At 26.2% G+C, this 17819-nt stretch overlaps 2 protein-coding genes and 1 long non-coding RNA gene across 5 annotated transcripts; 2 read left to right on the top strand and 1 right to left on the bottom strand.

The window, feature by feature from the left end:
• Nucleotides 1-118: 118 nt before the first annotated feature.
• LOC122512104 (venom allergen 5-like) lies at nucleotides 119-4290 on the top strand. 2 transcript variants are annotated; one of them, XM_043627760.1, is made up of 4 exons: nucleotides 119-255; nucleotides 1862-2108; nucleotides 2184-2512; nucleotides 4062-4290. In XM_043627760.1, the coding sequence occupies exons 1-4, from the start codon at nucleotides 157-159 to the stop codon at nucleotides 4257-4259; spliced, it is 873 nt and encodes a 290-aa protein (XP_043483695.1). In that variant the 5' UTR covers nucleotides 119-156; the 3' UTR covers nucleotides 4260-4290. The 2 variants fall into 2 exon arrangements, with proteins under 2 accessions (XP_043483695.1, XP_043483694.1); XM_043627759.1 differs by having other exon boundaries at nucleotides 4005-4290.
• LOC122512106 lies at nucleotides 184-4693 on the bottom strand. Its single transcript, XR_006302595.1, has 3 exons — nucleotides 4480-4693; nucleotides 4076-4255; nucleotides 184-266 (listed from the first exon to the last, which is right to left on the bottom strand). It is a non-coding gene; the product is annotated as an uncharacterized LOC122512106 (long non-coding RNA).
• Nucleotides 4694-4889: 196 nt separating this feature from the next.
• On the top strand, nucleotides 4890-17038 carry LOC122512103 (ataxin-2 homolog). Of its 2 annotated transcripts, none has more exons than XM_043627757.1 (10): nucleotides 4890-5034; nucleotides 5887-6040; nucleotides 6149-6248; nucleotides 6647-6970; nucleotides 7053-7289; nucleotides 8279-8585; nucleotides 8694-8992; nucleotides 10755-11234; nucleotides 13012-13192; nucleotides 14486-17038. In XM_043627757.1, exons 1-10 carry the CDS (start codon nucleotides 5025-5027, stop codon nucleotides 15010-15012), a joined length of 2619 nt encoding a protein of 872 aa, XP_043483692.1. In that variant the 5' UTR covers nucleotides 4890-5024; the 3' UTR covers nucleotides 15013-17038. The 2 variants fall into 2 exon arrangements, with proteins under 2 accessions (XP_043483692.1, XP_043483691.1); XM_043627756.1 differs by having other exon boundaries at nucleotides 6128-6248.
• The last annotated feature ends 781 nt before the right edge of the window (nucleotides 17039-17819 follow it).

Genomic DNA, 17819 nt, shown 5'->3' with positions numbered 1-17819 from the left:
GTGAAAATAAAATTTAACAAAGATCAGTTCGCATGTGTATGAAATTCCATGCATAAGTAAACTCGTTACGGAATTAGGTAGTTATCGAAAATAACTTACCTTTTTCACTAATTTTCTCCATTTTTTTCAACTTCAATTTTACTTTAATATTGAAGAATGATTCGCAACTTTATAATTTTACTATTCCTTCCATTCTGGATAATGGCCGTTGATTATTGTTCAATTTCCAGTGATCATACAATGTGCAAGTATAAGGTGAGTGATATCTGTAAAAAAAATTACAAATTTAGAATATTACGTATAATTATTTCAAAATGAGCCAAATAAAAGTAAATAAAAAAAAAAGTTAACAAATCCTGATTATTTTTAAGAAAATGAGAAAATTCTTCTGAGAAATTCAGTTATTTTAATTATTTTAATAATATTTCTTAATGAAATTCAATTTTTTTTTAATAATTTTAATAAAATATTCTTTAGAAGAATTCAATTTATTTTAGTTCAATTTTGTATTTTAAATTCTTTCAAAGAATTTAATTAATTTGAAAAGTTTTAAATAAAATTCATCGAAACAATTCAATTATTTTCAAAAATTATATTAAAATTCTTCGATAGAATTCAATTATTTTCCGAAATTTTAATAAAAAATTCTGAGAAGAATTGAATTATTTTCATAAATAATAATTAGTCGAAGAAATTTAATTATTTTCAATAAGAATTTTAATCAAATATCTTCACACAATTCAATTATTTTTCATTTTAATAACATTTCTTAAAAGAATTCAATTATTTTCAAAAATTTGGATAAAATTCTTTAAAAGAATTTAATTAATATCAGTACAATTTTAAGTAAATTCTCACGAAGGAATTTAAATTTTCTTCGAAAGAATTAAATTTTTTTTCTTACAAATTTTATTATTTTCGCATAAATAATAAATTGACTAGCAGAAATTCAATTATTTTCCATACAATATTAATAAAATTTCTTTAAACAATTCAATTACTTTGAAAAATTTTGATAAAATTTGTTTATTAAAATTCAAGAATTTTAATGAAATTCTTCGAAACAATTCGAATATTTTAATAAAAAATTCGTCGCTAAAAGAATTTTCTCATAAGTTTATTTACTTATTTTCATAAATTATAAAACTCTTCGGAGGATTTTCATTATTTTCAAAAATTTTGATAAAATTCCTTAGAAAAATTCAATTAATTTCAGCACAATGAATTAAATTTCTCAAAACAATTTATTTATTTTCAAAAGATTTAAATAAAACTTTTCGAAAAAATTAAAATCTTTTCAAAAATTGTAATAAAATTCTGTGCAAGCATTAAATTATTTCAAATTGGAAATTATAAAAGTTCAAAAAATTAGGATAACAAAAATATAAAAAATAAGAAATGTCATCTTTTAAAATTAAAAAAAAATGTACTTATTAACGCAAAATTATGAAAAATAATATAATTTCTAAATTTGTCTTGCGAAAATATTTCTATAAAACTTAATAGCCGAGTAAGTAAATAATAAATCTGAATTAATAAAAATTTTTACGTATTAGAACAGAAATTATTTAGAATGTTAAATTTACAAATTGAATTATAATTTTTAATTAAAAACAATTTTGTTTAACTAATTTTTGTTATTTTTAAATTTTCAAAGTACTTATTAAATTAGAATTTCCTTAATTTTAAAATTCGAAACCTCATTTAAAAAGAAAAGTTGTCGAAAAAGTTAAGATATACAAAAATGAAAAAAATAACTAACTTCAAACTACGAACAGACTACCGGAATACAACGATTATTAATTATTAATAATATAAAAAATAAACATTGTAAAATAATTATTTTAAAAACAATTTTTAGGGACCCGGACCAGCTTGTGGAAAAGAGAGAATAAGCGGAATTTCGGAGAGGGAAATTCGAGAAATTTTAAAAGTTCACAATGATTTTCGTTCGATTGTTGCTTTAGGAAAAGAGAGACGAGGAAATCCTGGACCACAACCAGCAGCAGCTAATATGAATGCATTAATTTGGGATAATAATTTAGCTGAGGTAGCACAAAGATGGGCTGATCAATGTACCTTTCAACATGATTTTTCCCGTCAAGATCGTGAGTATGAAAATAATTTTCTTCAATTTTTAATTGGATTTCTGTATAATTGATTTCTGTTTTTTATTCTAATAGCTCGTTTCCAAGTTGGTCAAAATATTTACTTTGCCACTGGATATCCGAAATCAAATTGGACCCAAGCAATATCCACTTGGTATGAAGAAGTAACTGAATTTAATTCTAAAAATGTAAAAAAATTTCAATTTCAATTTACAACTGGACATTATACTCAACTCGTTTGGGGAAATACTCGTTACATCGGTTGTGGAAAAACAACATACAATACACCTTTAAGGGCTTTTGATTATGAACAAAAGGAATATATTTTATCGTCTATTCCAAGAAATGAATCAATTAGGAATGATGATTATTTGATTGGTGATAATTTATCATCAAATGTGCAGGTAAGAATTCTTCACATATTCTCGGTAAATTTCAATATTTAATATTCAAAAATGCTTTTAAAGTTTTAAATGTTCAAATGAGACAATTTTTTCCTAAAATTACTCTACTGCAATGGAAAAAAACGTAAATTCTGATTCACTCTAAAAAATATTAATTACTCAAAAAAATGTTTTATTACATTAATTTACGAATTTCTTTAATTGTATAATTATTCGAAAATATCAATAGTTTTATTTAATTTAAAATAAATATTTGATCATTATTATTTTCTAGAATTTTTTAACTAAAATTCTTCTTTAAATTAACTATTTTTAATAAGTTTTTAAAAAGTTCTTTGAGAATTTTCAAATCCATTTTTTTACAATTCAATTTTCCGAAATTTCGATTATTCGGAAATCTTTAATTAAATATATATTGGAAAATAAAAATTTCAAATAATTTAAAAAAAACTCAATTAAACTTTTTCAAAAAAATTAATTCTACAGAATTGTTAGTTCAAAAACTGAAATTAATTGTTAAATAAATTTTTCTTAGAAAATTCTACGAGAATTCAATTAGTTAAATACAAAAATTAAATATTTTATTGAATAAATGAATGTTTCTTAAAATGAAATTCTCATAAAGAATTTTATCAACTTAGTTTTAAATAATTAAAATTCTTTTGACGAATTTTATTATTTATAAAAATAATTGAATCTCTGTAAAAAATTTTATTATTTATAAAAATAATGGAATTATTGCGAAGAAATTTATAAAAAATAAATAATTGAATCCCTGTGTAATTTTTATTATTTATGAAAACAATTAAATGTTAGCGTAGAATTTTATCAAAAAGTTTTTTAAATAATTAAATTCTTTTGCCGAACTTTAATAAAAAATTTTTTTAAATAATTGAATTTTTTAGGAAAATTTTATTAAAACAGTAGATATTGAAAATCACTGAATTGAGGAAAATTTTTGGAAAATTAAAAATTTTGACAACAATTTTATTAAAATTTTTGAAAATAATTGAATTTCGGAGAAAAATTTTATTGTTTATAAAAAGATAATTGAAATTTTGCCGAGTATTTTTTAAAAATTTTTAAGCATAATTGAATATCTGCGAAGAATATTATTATTACTCTTGAAAATAATTTAATTTCTCCAATCATTTGTAACTTCTGTAAATTCAATTTTTTTAGTGTTTTTAACTAAAATTCTCCTATAACTTTGTTAATTTTAATAATTAATTAAATATTAAAAAATCTAACTAATTTCAGAAGAACTTGAATTATTAAATTTATTGAAATTTCTAATTAAATTCATTCAAAATGGAAATTTTATAAATTTTTAAATTGAAACCTTTTGAAGTTCATATATTTATGAATATTGTAAACGCAACTTTTTTAAAATTCAATTAATTTTGAAATATTTAAGTAAAAAAATCTACTTTCCCTACCTTCCTTGACCTGTGGTAACCATGGAAAATTTTATATCGAATAATATTTTCAGCATTTAAGTAAAATTATTAATAACAATAATAATAATGAGAAACATAATTTTGAAAAGAATGTATTACATACCCGTGTGAAAAAATGGATTGGAGACGAATGGATAAATATTTACGAAAATATGGGAAAAAATCACATCCTCGTTTGCAACTATGGACCAAGTGGAAATTTCTTATATCAACCAGTTTACATCAGTGGTAAACATTGTTCACAATGTCCTTTCGGATTTCAATGTATAAATGGCCTTTGTATCTGAAAATTGAATAAAAATTAATCTTTAAATTATACAAACGATGTAAACAAAGCATTTTTCGTATTGCATGGGGAACATAACCTAAAAAGTGTTTAATTATTAAACTACAGACTTTTTCTATTCAACATTAAAAATAGTTAAATTTTAAGAAATGAACCTTTTTTGTACTACAAAATTGATGGTTTTTCGATATTGAGATTTAATTATATAAAGAAATAATTACTTTTATATGGATAGAACAATTTCTTGTTGCAAACCTTGCAAACATTGCAAACTTTCTGCAAGCTTATAGCGTTATGACAAAATGGCCGCCAAATTTGGCGCGTATATCAATTTGCTCATAAAAACTTTCACAATTATTATTAACAAAAAAATAGATGGAAAATTTATTATTTACTGTTAAATCAGAACTGTTGACGGAAAATAGCGCGGAAAAAGAACATTCGTTTCGAATTTAAAATACGTTTCACTATAGAGAGAATTTAGAGAATACAATATGCGCCATCTGTGATTGAAATTCTCAACTGTTGTGAATAAAACTCACCAACGCCATCTAATCGATAAAATAGAAAATGAGAAAACCCAATAAAGTTTTGTCAAAAATTAAATTAAATAAAAACTAGATAAATAATAAAATAAACTGCAGTATTTGATTGTCATTAAAATTTTTCTCGTCAATAGGAAAACGATAATTTACACGTGCTTTTTACATTGTTATTAATATTGTTTTATCAACAAAGCAGTTACCTTTAAAGTGTTGTAAAAAGGATGCAATTTGGTATGTATATAATCTTTGACGAAAATTAATTTACATTTAATTGTGTTATCCTAACATCCGCCGTACGCGATATAATATTCTTTTTTTCATTATTATCTCCCTTATCTCAATTCTCAGTCCAAGTTTGTCGACTTCCTCAAATTTACAAAAAAAAAAAAGAAAAAAAATTAGAAAATTCCAGCAGCATAGGTTTATACATTGAACTTTCACCAGATGGCGAACTTGAACAGTCACCGGGATCGGTCCGAACGGTCGACTTGCTGAGATTTTATAGTTCGCCACATGTTGATTAATTAAATATATCTATATTATTGTGACGAGTGTCAAAAATTGGGGGTGATAACGCTCGTTCCAAGGATTCCGTCGAAAACGGAATTCTCATTGGGGCGAATTCGCGTTGGCTCAATCGAAAAATAGTTACGTCACGCATAGGCACGAAGCACAGCAGCAGCATTCGTGGTTTGAGTTGATTTCCACGGTGCGTCCCCTCGAACTCTGTGTTTTTTCATTTATATATAAAAGTGACATTAAGTAAAGGAACGCACGCGTTTTATTTCGTTGATCGTCAATTTGATGTTTATTGAATTCGTGTGATTTTGGGTATAACCTAAAAAAACAAGAAAAGTGGATGTCTTGAAGCCAGACGAGGTGACTGCGCTGCCTCTTGTCAACCACTTTGACGAGAAGGGGTATTACGGTGCGTCCATTTCACATAACCACCCGCGCCGATTTCCGATTTCCCCGCCTTTTCTGTGAGCCACACAATTTTCCCCCCTGAAGCTTCCCCTCCATAAAAAAATAGGAGAAGTATCGTTAACTTGTCATTTTTGACAATAATTTTTTGGCATTAAGGTATAACCGGGAAATTTGCCAAAATTCCGGTCCCCACTAGGAAACGAGAAGGCCCCCAACAAACCGGCGGCAGGAATCCATCTAACGAAGAGGATACATCGTCCGCTGGAAGGATGAATAGCAAAAGAAAGAATCGTTCAAACACTACCACTAGGTATGAAATTTTTAAAACAAATGAATTTGACAATAAGAATTTTATTTATTTTTTTCCCTAATTATTTATTCTTTTAAAATGATATAGTTACTTTTCTCGTGACATTAGATCCCCGCGGGCCAGGGAAAGGAGTGTTGCAGCCGAGGGTGTTTATAACAATGCACATTTTATGCATGCAATCACAAGTCTTGTTGGAAACGTTGTGCAGGTAGAAAAAAATGAATACTATCAAAATAAGTTGATCTCAACATTTAGGAGCAGACAATTGTTTTTAAATTACAATTTAAGTGATTAATAATTGCCATAATTTTATTTTCGCTGAACAGTAATTACTTTTTCTAATGCACTAAATTTGAAAGCAAGAAAATAAAATTCATTGTTTATCAATATTTCTCAGTGTGTTTCTCTCAGTTAATGACCTTTAGAAAATTTTCTCCTTCTTCAAGAAGAATGAAATATTCGTTATATTTGAGAATTTTGAAAACAAATTTTCAAGATAATTTGACCTTGAGTTTATTCCTAAAGGGAGAGAAATTTTATATTTAAAAAGAAATTTTTTTTTAATCAAGAATAAAATTTTTTTTGACTGATTTTGTCTTTTATTAGATTCAAACGCAAAATGGTTCTATATATGAAGGAATATTTAGAACCTTTTCCAGTCAGTTCGATGTCGTTTTGGAAATGGCTCATCGAGTTGATACAGATGGAAAAATTACTGTTGAAAGTGTTGTAGAAAAATTGATTTTTAAACCCCAGGATATTATAACAATGACTGCTAAGGATGTTGATTTGGATTACGCTATTAAAGATACATTCCAAACTGATACAGCTATTAGTAAATATAATGGTCAAGTACGTCAAAGAGAATTGGAGCCCTGGCAACCTCCATCAACAATGAATGGAGTTGAATTTGATTTGGACGGTGCTTCTGTAAGTTAAATTGTTTGAAAAAAAAATTATTTCTTTTCTTAAAAGTTAGGGGAAAATAAATCCAAACTTGATTCTTTTACAGAATGGATGGGATGCAAATGACATGTTTCGGAAAAACGAAGTAATGTACGGAGTTCAAACAACTTTTGAACCCTCCTTGGCTGGATATACGTTGCAACTTCAGCGAAAAGATACAAAAGATTACAAGGATCAAGAGCAAAGAGCGGCTGATATTGCACACGAAATTGAATCGCAGCCGAATTATAAGGCTCGTTTAGATCTTGAAAATGGCGATGAGGAAGAAAGATTCGCGGCAGTGGTTAGTATTTTATTTCTTTTGGCGAAGTTTATATAAATATCAGGTATCACAGTTGGTCCCCTTTTCCCCTTTTGTCCCCTAATTTCAATTTTATCACCTTTTTCTCCTTTTTTTTGGTGATTTGTCCCCTTTTTCTAATAAAAAATAAACAAGTTTTTCTTTTTTTGAAATCTTTTTCGAAGTGTTATCATAAAATTTAGACTCAATGTTATAGAATTCAGTTCATTCAATTCAATTCAATTCATTTGGTTCATTCAACAAAATGCAGACCTCTAGAAAAATAATTAATTAACGTTCAAATAATTAAAATATTATTATTATTAATAGAATGCAAACATCCAACTATTTTCAAAAGTAATAAAATTCTTCGCAGAAATTGAATTATATTCAAAAATTTAAAGAAATTCTTCTTAAAAATTCAATTATTTTCAAAAATTTTAATCAAATTCATGGCAAAATTTCAATTATTTGCAAAAAATTTCCTAAATTCAATGATTTTCAATATCTACTATTTTAATAAAACTTTATTAATTAAGTTCTACGCAAACGTTAAATTATTTTCATAAATAATAAAATAATTTCACAGGAATTCTATTATTTACAAATTTTTTATAAATTTCTTGGCAATAAATCAATTATTTTCATAAATAAAAAAACACTTCGCAGAATTTCAATTATTTTTAGTACAATTTTAATCTCTCGGTCATTTTTAATTATTATAAAACATGAAGAAAGTTAATTATGATCACTTTCTTTATGTTTTATAATAATATTCTCATAAATTGTTGAATTTCAAAAAGATTTGAATATTTTTTAAAAGAAGAAGTTATTGCTGTTTTCGAATAATTTTACAATTAAAGAAATTCGTAAATAAATGTAATTTTGTCTTTTTTTGTACCCATTTTGAGGAAAAAAGGTACTGTGATGCCTGAAATAAGTAAAATTAAATTTGAAAATATTAAATTTCTTTTTAAAATTAAAAATTACAGTTGAGGCCGACTGAAGGTAAATATGTGCCGCCAGCAAAGAGGAAACACATAAATACTGGAAAATTGGTGCGTTCAACACCGCCACCAGTTTCACCTGGACCGACAACAAATAAAAATACTTTCAGTCAACCACCACCGTCAAATCCACCATCGTCAAACATTCCAGTGGGCATATCTTCTCATCCATCGCCACAATCGCATTCAATCCCTCTTAATACAGGGATGCCAAGTGGCGTAATTGTTAATTACCCTCCACCTTTTGTGCCAACGCCTACAACTCAACCGCCACCAAGTGCAGGAATTCCTGGTTAGTTTTTATTTTCTTCGAATTTTCTACAAAATTAAATTCTTTTACTCCAATAATAAAATAATATTCATTAATTTTGTTGTCTTAAAAATAAAATTCATTTTTTAGTTGTACCCCCAGCGCAATCTCAATCACAAACATCTTCAATTCCGCAAATTGCATTCTCTCAACAACAACAGCAATCATCACAGCAACAGCAGAATAATGTAAATAATGAAAAACGCGAACGACCCGGTCGACAGGTTCATCAATCTGATAAAGCCCCACCGGCACCATTTCCGCAAGCAAATATTGCTTCACATCAACAGCAGCAAATGCAACATTCATCTCATCCTCCAATTCAACAACAAAATTCCATTGAAGCACAGAGATGTGAAATTATTCCTCCCAAGACAGAGCATAGAAAGGTTAGCGATTGAATTAATAAAAAAAAATTTTTTTTCGCAAAAATAATATTCATTGTGAATATTGAATATTGAAGGTAATAATTTTTTACTTTATACTTTTTTCAAATTTGTATTCCTTCTTTTGGCAATTTGTCGCCATTTTCACATTTTTTTCACGTTATCAAATTAAAATTTTAATTTTTAAAAAATTGTTTTTTATTTTTTTCCGTTTTTTTTTAAATTTCTGGTTGGGAAAATGTTGGGGATGAAAAAGAGAGGAAACTAGTTTTCAAAATGTTTTATAGAGATGTGAGTTTGTTTTCTTTTTTTAAAGTCACGATTTTTGATAAATGTTTTTGAAGATCGAATTATTTGAATTTGTTGTTTAACGATTTTATATTTTATAATTTAAAAAAGAATTTAGGTTTCTTTTGAATTGTTCTTATTTTAGATTCGCTTAAAAAATTTAAGTTTAGTTTTTTCTTTGAATTATTAAAATTTTTTTTAAATGATAGTTTACGAAAATTTTTTGAAATGAAAGTTGGTATTTTGTTCTTATACATTTTCTTTATTTTACTCTTTATGCACGGGTATTATTATTAAATATAATTGCACTTAAATATTACGTCAGTGAAGTTCACAAGGTTTATGATCAACGATTGAAAGAAAAAAAAATATTTTTCACGAAGAGAACAATATTTTTTGTTAACAAATTTTTCTTTTTTCAATTATTCATCAAAAATGTATATATAAAACATTTTGAAACAAAAATATTAACAGAAAAAATATTTTCTTAATTATTGATTAGAAATGTATGAACGCAATATTTTTATATTTAATATTATTTAGTATATTTCATTTGAGGGTAAATATTATTTCTAATAGAATAAACTTTTTTCTGCCATAGAAAAATGTGAACTTATTTAATTCTTGGCAGGAACTAAATTTTTCTAAAATATTCAAATTTCCTTTCGTTGAAAAGCCTAAAAAATGTCTTCGAATAATTTTTATTTTTTTCCAAATTGGCCTAAATTATTTGAAACCAAATTCGAATTATTAAATAAAATAAATTTTCTTTTGTAGAAAAGTAAAAATAAAAAATCCTGCTTTTCAACTTTCTGCTTCTTAACAAAATTACGAGAAAATTGTTCTGTGACTACCGTCCATAATATTGAGTAGACACCTTTTTTTCAATATAGTGTAAAAAGCGTTAAACGTAGAAAAGAAAAAGAATAAAAAGTATCTATTTTTTTCCTACAAGCTAATAAAATTATGAAAAGAATGATACCTAATAGGAGAGATTACGTTAAGTTTTCTGTTAGATATATAAAAAATATTGATTTTCCATGTTTGTTTAATTTTTCAATACCTCCCAAGATAATAAACATTTTTTTAACGTTCTTGGACTCATTCTAATCGTTATTTAATGTAAAATAATTAAATTTATTTATCGGTATTTTGGTAAATATTTTTCCTCACCAGTTGCAAATCGTGAAACTTGGATAAGAGAAATTTAAAAAACTATTATTAGTATTAAGATGTCAAAAATGTTTCAGTGAAATATTTAAATTTTATAGATGCATAAAAATCCAAGAAAACTTATTGAGGTAAACAGGAGCACGAATTCATTATAATAAAAAGTACTCAGATAATAATAAATAATTGCTATTAAAAATAACAATTTAACAAAATATTATAGGATGTGAGGGAAATAAAAAAAGCGAATTATTATTATTATCCTGTGGAATATTATAAAAAAGAAGTATTGAATTTTGTCTTCTAGATAACAACACCAAGAGGAAGAGATGAACATCATGCGGATTTGGCACAATTCTCGCGTGACTTTAAATTAAGTGAAACGCCTGCTCAAGAAACACCGCCTATTACAAGAAAACATCAACAATCACAACATCAGGAGACACATTCCACTCCAGTTCAACAACAAACTGCTCACCATCAATCATCACATCAACATCAGACATCTCCCCAAGCTCAACCACAAACTCCACAAGTATCACATCAATCACATCAATCGCATACACCGCATCAACAACCAGTGTCCGAGGAGCCACTAGTCACCAGTAAACCACCACCGGGTCCAATTCCCGTACAGACAAATTCACCACCTCAACAGCAACCACAGACAACGCCACCAATTCCAGCCGCTGAACCGGCTGTCGAAAAAATTACAACTGCTTTCAAAAAATCAACATTAAATCCAAACGCTAAAGAATTCAATCCTAATGCTAAACCATTTACTCCGGTAAGTTTTTATAAAATACAATGTTTTCTTTTATTAACAAAATATACTATATATAATTATATTTATTTTAATAATAATAATTAAATGTATTTAATGAATAATTTTACTTAAATTTTTCAAAATTCATTGATTTTTAAAAGTGTTAAATGTTTACAATTTTCATAAATAGATGAACTTCAAAAGAAAAAGGAATTCTTCGGAAATTAGTTAAAATTTTAATATATATTTAATTAATTATTAAAAATAATGGATTTGTAGAAGAATTTTAGTTAAAAACACAAAAAAAAATTGAATTTTTGAGAAGTTAGAAATTATTGCAGAAATTCTGTTATTTTTAAAAGTAATAAAATTCTTCACAGAAATTCAATTACCTATGTTAAAAAATTTTTAAAAAATACGCGACGAAATTTCAATTATCTTTATAAATAATAAAATTCTTCTCAAAAATTCAATTGTTAACCAAAATTTTAACTTAATTCTTGTCAAAATTTCAATTATTTTCAAAAATTTTCCTCAATTCAATGATTTTCAATATTTACTATTTTAATATAATTTTCCAAAGGAATTCGATTATTTAAAAAAAAATTTAATAAAATTCTACGCAAATATTTAATTATTTACATAAATAATAAAATTCTTTTTAGGAATTCATCGCAGAATTTCAATTATTTTTAATACAATTTTTATCGAATATCTTATTCGATTTTAACCGAATATCTAATTATTCTTACAAATTTTATTAAAATTCGTCAAAAAGAATTCAATTATTTAAAAATTTGTTGATGAAATTCTTTATGAGAATTAAATTTGAAGAAACATTCAATTATTCAATAAACTATTTATTTTTCTATTAATATAATTGAATTCTCGTAGAATTTTCGAATTAAAATTGATTTATAGTAAAATTTCAGTTAAAATTTTAGATAATAATTCAATATTAAAACCATTATATATTATTCATACTTTTAACAAACAATTCTGTAGAATTAAATTTCTTGAAAAACTTTAATTGGATTTTTTTTTAAATTATTTAAAGTTTTTATTTTCTAATTTATATTTAATTGAAGAATTTCCGAATAATCGAAATTTCGTGAAATTGAATTGTAAACAAATAAATTTGAAAATTCTCAAAGAACTTTTTCAAAAATTATTAAAAACAATTGTGTTAAAGAAGAATTTTATTTACAAATTCTAGAAAATAATAATTGAATTGAAATGATGAAAATAATTTTGAAGAAGTTACAGTAACAATATAAAACATGAAGAAATCGATCGCTACGAGTCGAACACTCGGAGTGATCGATATTTTCATGTTTTGCAATAAAATTTTTGTAAGTTGTTGAATTTCAAAAAGGTTTGAATTTGAAATTTTTGAAAATCTTAATTCCTATGGAAAAATAATAATGATTAAATATTTATTAAAAAAAGAAGTTATTGATGTTTTCGAATAATTTTACAATTAAAGAAATTCGTAAATAAATGTAATAGAACATTTTTTTTTGTGTTATCTAATCATTTTTAGAGTAAATCAGAATATTCTCTAGGGTCAGGAAAGAAGTAAAAATTTTGTCTGAGAATCAGGGAAAATCAAAATTAAATTTTTGTGGCAACCCTTGTTACAGAAACGTTATGGAAATATTTTATTATCTAACTTGACTCGGAGTAATTGCAAAAAATTCATATTTTTATCAACAATAACTAAAGTTATAAAATTGTGTAAATTTTGGTAGATTTTCTGTAATGTGGAATAATAATAAAAAATTTGTATTGTTTTCAGCGATCTCCAAGTACACCAACTCCAAGCAGACCACACACTCCTCAGACTCCGCAATATAGTGGCGCTGCAATGTCCGCTACTGTTGTTATGCCAGCGTATGTAATGACAAGCCAACCACCCACTGCTTTCACTCAACCCCCATCCCAACCTGTTACAAGGTTCCGGAAGGGTCAGTATCTAGGTATGAAACGTGTCATCATATGTTTACAAACTTATTTAGATTATTATTATTGCTTTTTTAGTAAAGGAATTCCCAAATTTGGAGAATGTGATGAGAATAATATTGTAAGGAATTTTTATCTACATGATTTGTTTCTTTGAAAAATTCAATGAATTTATACTTTTATGTTTATCTTTTACAAAAAAAAATTAATAATTAAAGACTATCAACCATAAGAAACAATAGTGGAATAAAAATTCTTTACACGAAAAATAGCTGCATGCTTCGTAATTGTATTTGGTTTGTAAATTATTTGAAGTATTTCAGTTCTTAAAGAACAGGGTAAAATACAAAAATAATAATTTACGTAATTCATTGCTTATTATAACTCATTTTTCTAGTCGTATTTCTTAAACAATTTTTTATATACGAGTAAATGATAACCTTTAAAAAAAAGCATAGATAATTATTTTTTCTACATATCATGGTTTAACACATCTAGGCCAAGAACATTAGAAATGAAACTCGTTCCATTTAAGATTACTCTTAAGATAGTACTAATTACAATAAGTTTATAATTTCAAACAAAAATCAATTTTCGACTAATTAAGTTCCATTTGTCGAACTAATGATTTGTCTCATTAGAGATAAATCTTTTATTAGAGATTTTATTGATAATTTGAAAAAAAAAATGGGAAATATTAAAAACTCGAGACAAATTTACACTAAAATTAATTTTAATTATACAATAATATTATAGATTCATAATTTTTTAGTTTGAATTTTTAAATTTTGCTTTAAATGTTAGAAAGAAAACATAAAATACAAATTTTATTGACAGTACGAGTCGTAAAAATAATTTCGTCACTGACAAACAATTCTGATAAGATTTTTACTTGAAATGCTGTCCTTGAAACTATCGAGTTAGCTTTAGATTTTTTTTGCAATTCAAAATTCAGAAATAATATTTAATATAATCGTTACAAAAATTATTCACGTGCTTTATATTTTTTCTAGACAATTTTTTTTTCTGATTTATCATTTTTTTTAACAAAAATTATTTCCGCGCCTTTTTTTCTTATTTTATTTCTATAAATGGCACATAAAGAGAAGATATTTATTTTTTTAATACATGTAGAGATTTTTTTTGTTACTTGTAGAATTTGTATAGTAATTTCCATGGATTCGATTTTGAATGTGATTAAAAAAAAAGCGAAGCAAATAGAGTAAAGAATATAAATGTAAAATGGAAAAAATGCCTAAATGTGATGGACCAAAATGAACTGAGAATTAATGTAAACGCTGTTTTCACAGTACCCATGATGCCACATCGCGCGCCAGACATTGCATCACAAATGCAAGTGGCAGCGGCAACTGGACAACCATTGTTGGCTCCAGCGCCGCTGCATCCACCATTCCAGGTGCCTTATCCAGGTCAACAAACCTACCAACAAATGGTGCGCATGGTGCAAGCGCCACCACCACCGCCGCACATGGGAACGCCTTATCATCACCATCATCACGAATCACCAGGGCCCCAAGCGCCGGGCTTACAGTACATGGGACCTCACGGTCATCCCCATCACGTTGCTCAACAACAACAGAGTCAAACACAATCGTCAGCAAATCCCAATCAATCACACACTCCAGGAGCCTATAATCCTCCAGGTACACCTCAACCATCATATCCTCAACCACCACCGCAAGGTCACGCAGCAACCTATCCAATAATGTGTCCAATTATTCCGCAACATTTACCTCTACCTCCTCAACATATGCAATACCTTCCACCCCAACCACCTGGACAAACAATACCAGTTATTCTCCCTCATAATCAGTAGCTGCTTCAAAACAATCAATAGAGAATGAGAGGGTTTATAGTATTCAGCAAAGATATATAGAAAAGAATATTAAATTTTAAAAAAAAGTCAACTCGATATTGATTCGCTGTTATTTCAACCACTGGAGCAATTTTTTCTCAATTGCTTGTTAAAGCAAAATCGTCTCTTTCTCTCTCTCTCTCTTTCTCTTTCTATTAACTGCCATAAAATACTTCTCTAAAAAATTGGAAACCGTGTTTCCTGTTTTATTATTCAGAGAAGCTATATAAAAAAAGGGATCGATTTGTAATCAAAAGAAAAAAGGCCGACTTGAAAAAATCTAGTGAAAAAAAATCGCGCGACAAATAAACAATTTTCAAGTTGACTTTTTTATATCGAGAAAAAAAATGGATTACTGAAAAACTAAACAAAGTAATCCATTCACTTTGCGACAATTTTATTTCACCCTCGCAACTCTTGACGTTCTATACCAAAGCAAAATATAAACGAAAAACAAGAAATGAAACTTTGAAAAAAGAAAGTCGATGATTTTTTCTTAAACTGGCTTTAAGAATTGCTCGCGTTCACCCGCATTTGAGAAAGAAGAAAAACAAATCTCGCTTTTTAGGTATTAAACTCCCCCCGAGTTTAAACCTAATTTCTTTTTTCTCTCTAAACACGACTGAAACGGAAATTAGTTTCCAAAAAAAAAAAGCGGAAAGAATTTTTTCAGCAGAATTAACTTTGATTTTAAACAAAGTTTATTACAGTCGCACCTCTTCATTAATATTCGTTTTTATAGTGAATTTTTTCGAAAGAAGAGAAGCGAATGGACATTTTTTTTTCCAAATCACACGCGTGATCTGCTGAATCTGATCCTAAATAGGAAAAAAAAGGAAAATAAAAACTAAAATTGTTGAGATAAAAAAAATTTGTTAAGATCGGTAATCGAGTGTGTCCATCTCCTCATCGAAATAGAAGAAAAAAAAGGTAGAGCACAGAGTTTCATTAAAAAAAGATCCCAAACTCTGTGAATTGTTGATATTGAGTTTTGTTATGAAATTCTTGTATAAGAAAGAAATTAGGAAAGCAATGGCTCATTATATGAGGTTTCTCAATGGGATTCCTGCATTTTCTCTTAAAAAAAAAAATATCGAACGATATCGCGAAAATTAATAACACGTGTTCCCTATTCAAGGTACAATAAATAAATAAAACAAAAACTAATAGAAATGCTTTTAAAAAGTAGAATATTGCAAAAAATTGACAATTTTCCCAAATTCAATAGTTCAATTTTACACTTAATCCTTCCCCTCCCCTAAAAAAAAAAATATGTACATTAAGTTTTAAATTAAATTTAAATTAATATATCTTCGACAAAAATGCTTTTCAAGTTAAATTACTCATTCAAATTTTAGACGAAAATGGAAATCACATCGTTTTTTTTTCATTATAATAATAATTGTAATTTCGATTTGAAACACTGTAAAGAAAATAAGCATGATTTTATCAATTAGAAAAAAAATTAGTAGCAAAAATAAAAGAAAACCCCGTAAAGTATTGTTAAATTGTTTTACTGTAAATTCAAGACAGTTTCTGAAAAAAAAAATTTGTAAATAACAAAACCTTCTGTTCAGTTGATCCTTCAAAATGTGCGTTTAACATTTGTTGAATAAAAAGAAAAAATGCATCGATTATTGTCACGGGAAAAATGAAAGGTCTGCTTCCACAAGTTTAAAAACTATCTTTTAGGTACTACGACATTGCGTTCTATTTTTTAAAGTGCTTAAATGCACTAGGTATCGTGAAAATCTGTACCTAAGAAAGACTAGAATCGCATATCGTTAGATATCGTTGAATAAAAGAAAAAAATAAAAGAATTATCTTTTACGGCCTTAGACCTAGTCGTGTACATAAGATGGAAAGGTAGGGAACGATCCTCATTTGGAAGGTTCACTGCGTGGTATCGTTAGACACAAATTTTATATCGAAGAGATTTAAACTTGAAAAAAAACATCAAAATAAAGTAAAAACTTTAAAAGCCAAATGGTTTTCTTTTTTCTTCATTCCCTAAATCTTGATAATTTTAGATTTTGACTTTATTAATCTAATTTAATTTAATTTCATCAAATTTTAATCGATTTAAAATTCTCTCGATCAAAATTTTTAATTATTAATTAAAGCTTTAATAGCTGATAAAAAAAAATTACAATTGCAAGCCTTGGATATTATGATTTTTTTGCCTTTTTTCCACTATTTTCAAAAAATGCGACTTTTTTCGACTTATTTTAAAAAATTGTGACTTTTTCAACTTTTCTTCCAAATATTGCAATAAAATACCAAATTTTTTTTTAGTATAAAATGCAACTTATTTCGATTTTTATGTCAAAAATAACTAGACAGTTCTTTACAAAATTCATTTTTGAATAATTTTTCTAATTAAATTTTCGAATTATACAATTAAAAATATTTTGAATAATTAAAATTTTATAAAATTTAATTGAAAATAATTATTTTTTAAAAGTATTTTATTACAATTTTTGAAGATAAACTTTTGAAGAATTTTAATTGCAAATTTTGAAAATAATTAAATTCTCAATTTTAATAAGAAAAATTTCCAAGTGTAATTTTAAAAATGAAAATGAATGAAAATTAGCTTCTAAAAAAATGATATAAAAATATTTTCGAAAAAAGTGATTCTTATAATTTATTCATTCTAATTTTTTGAAATTCAATTATGTACAATATTTTCAATTAAATATTTTTTCGAAAATTCAAATATTAAAAGTTTTAAGACTTATTTTTAACAATTTGGAGCAAACATCATA

This window comes from Leptopilina heterotoma, unplaced genomic scaffold (genome assembly GCF_015476425.1).
Source record: "Leptopilina heterotoma isolate Lh14 unplaced genomic scaffold, ASM1547642v1 Lhet_95, whole genome shotgun sequence".
Taxonomy (NCBI): Eukaryota; Metazoa; Arthropoda; class Insecta; order Hymenoptera; family Figitidae; genus Leptopilina; species Leptopilina heterotoma.
This window is presented reverse-complemented; position numbering and strand designations above follow the sequence as displayed.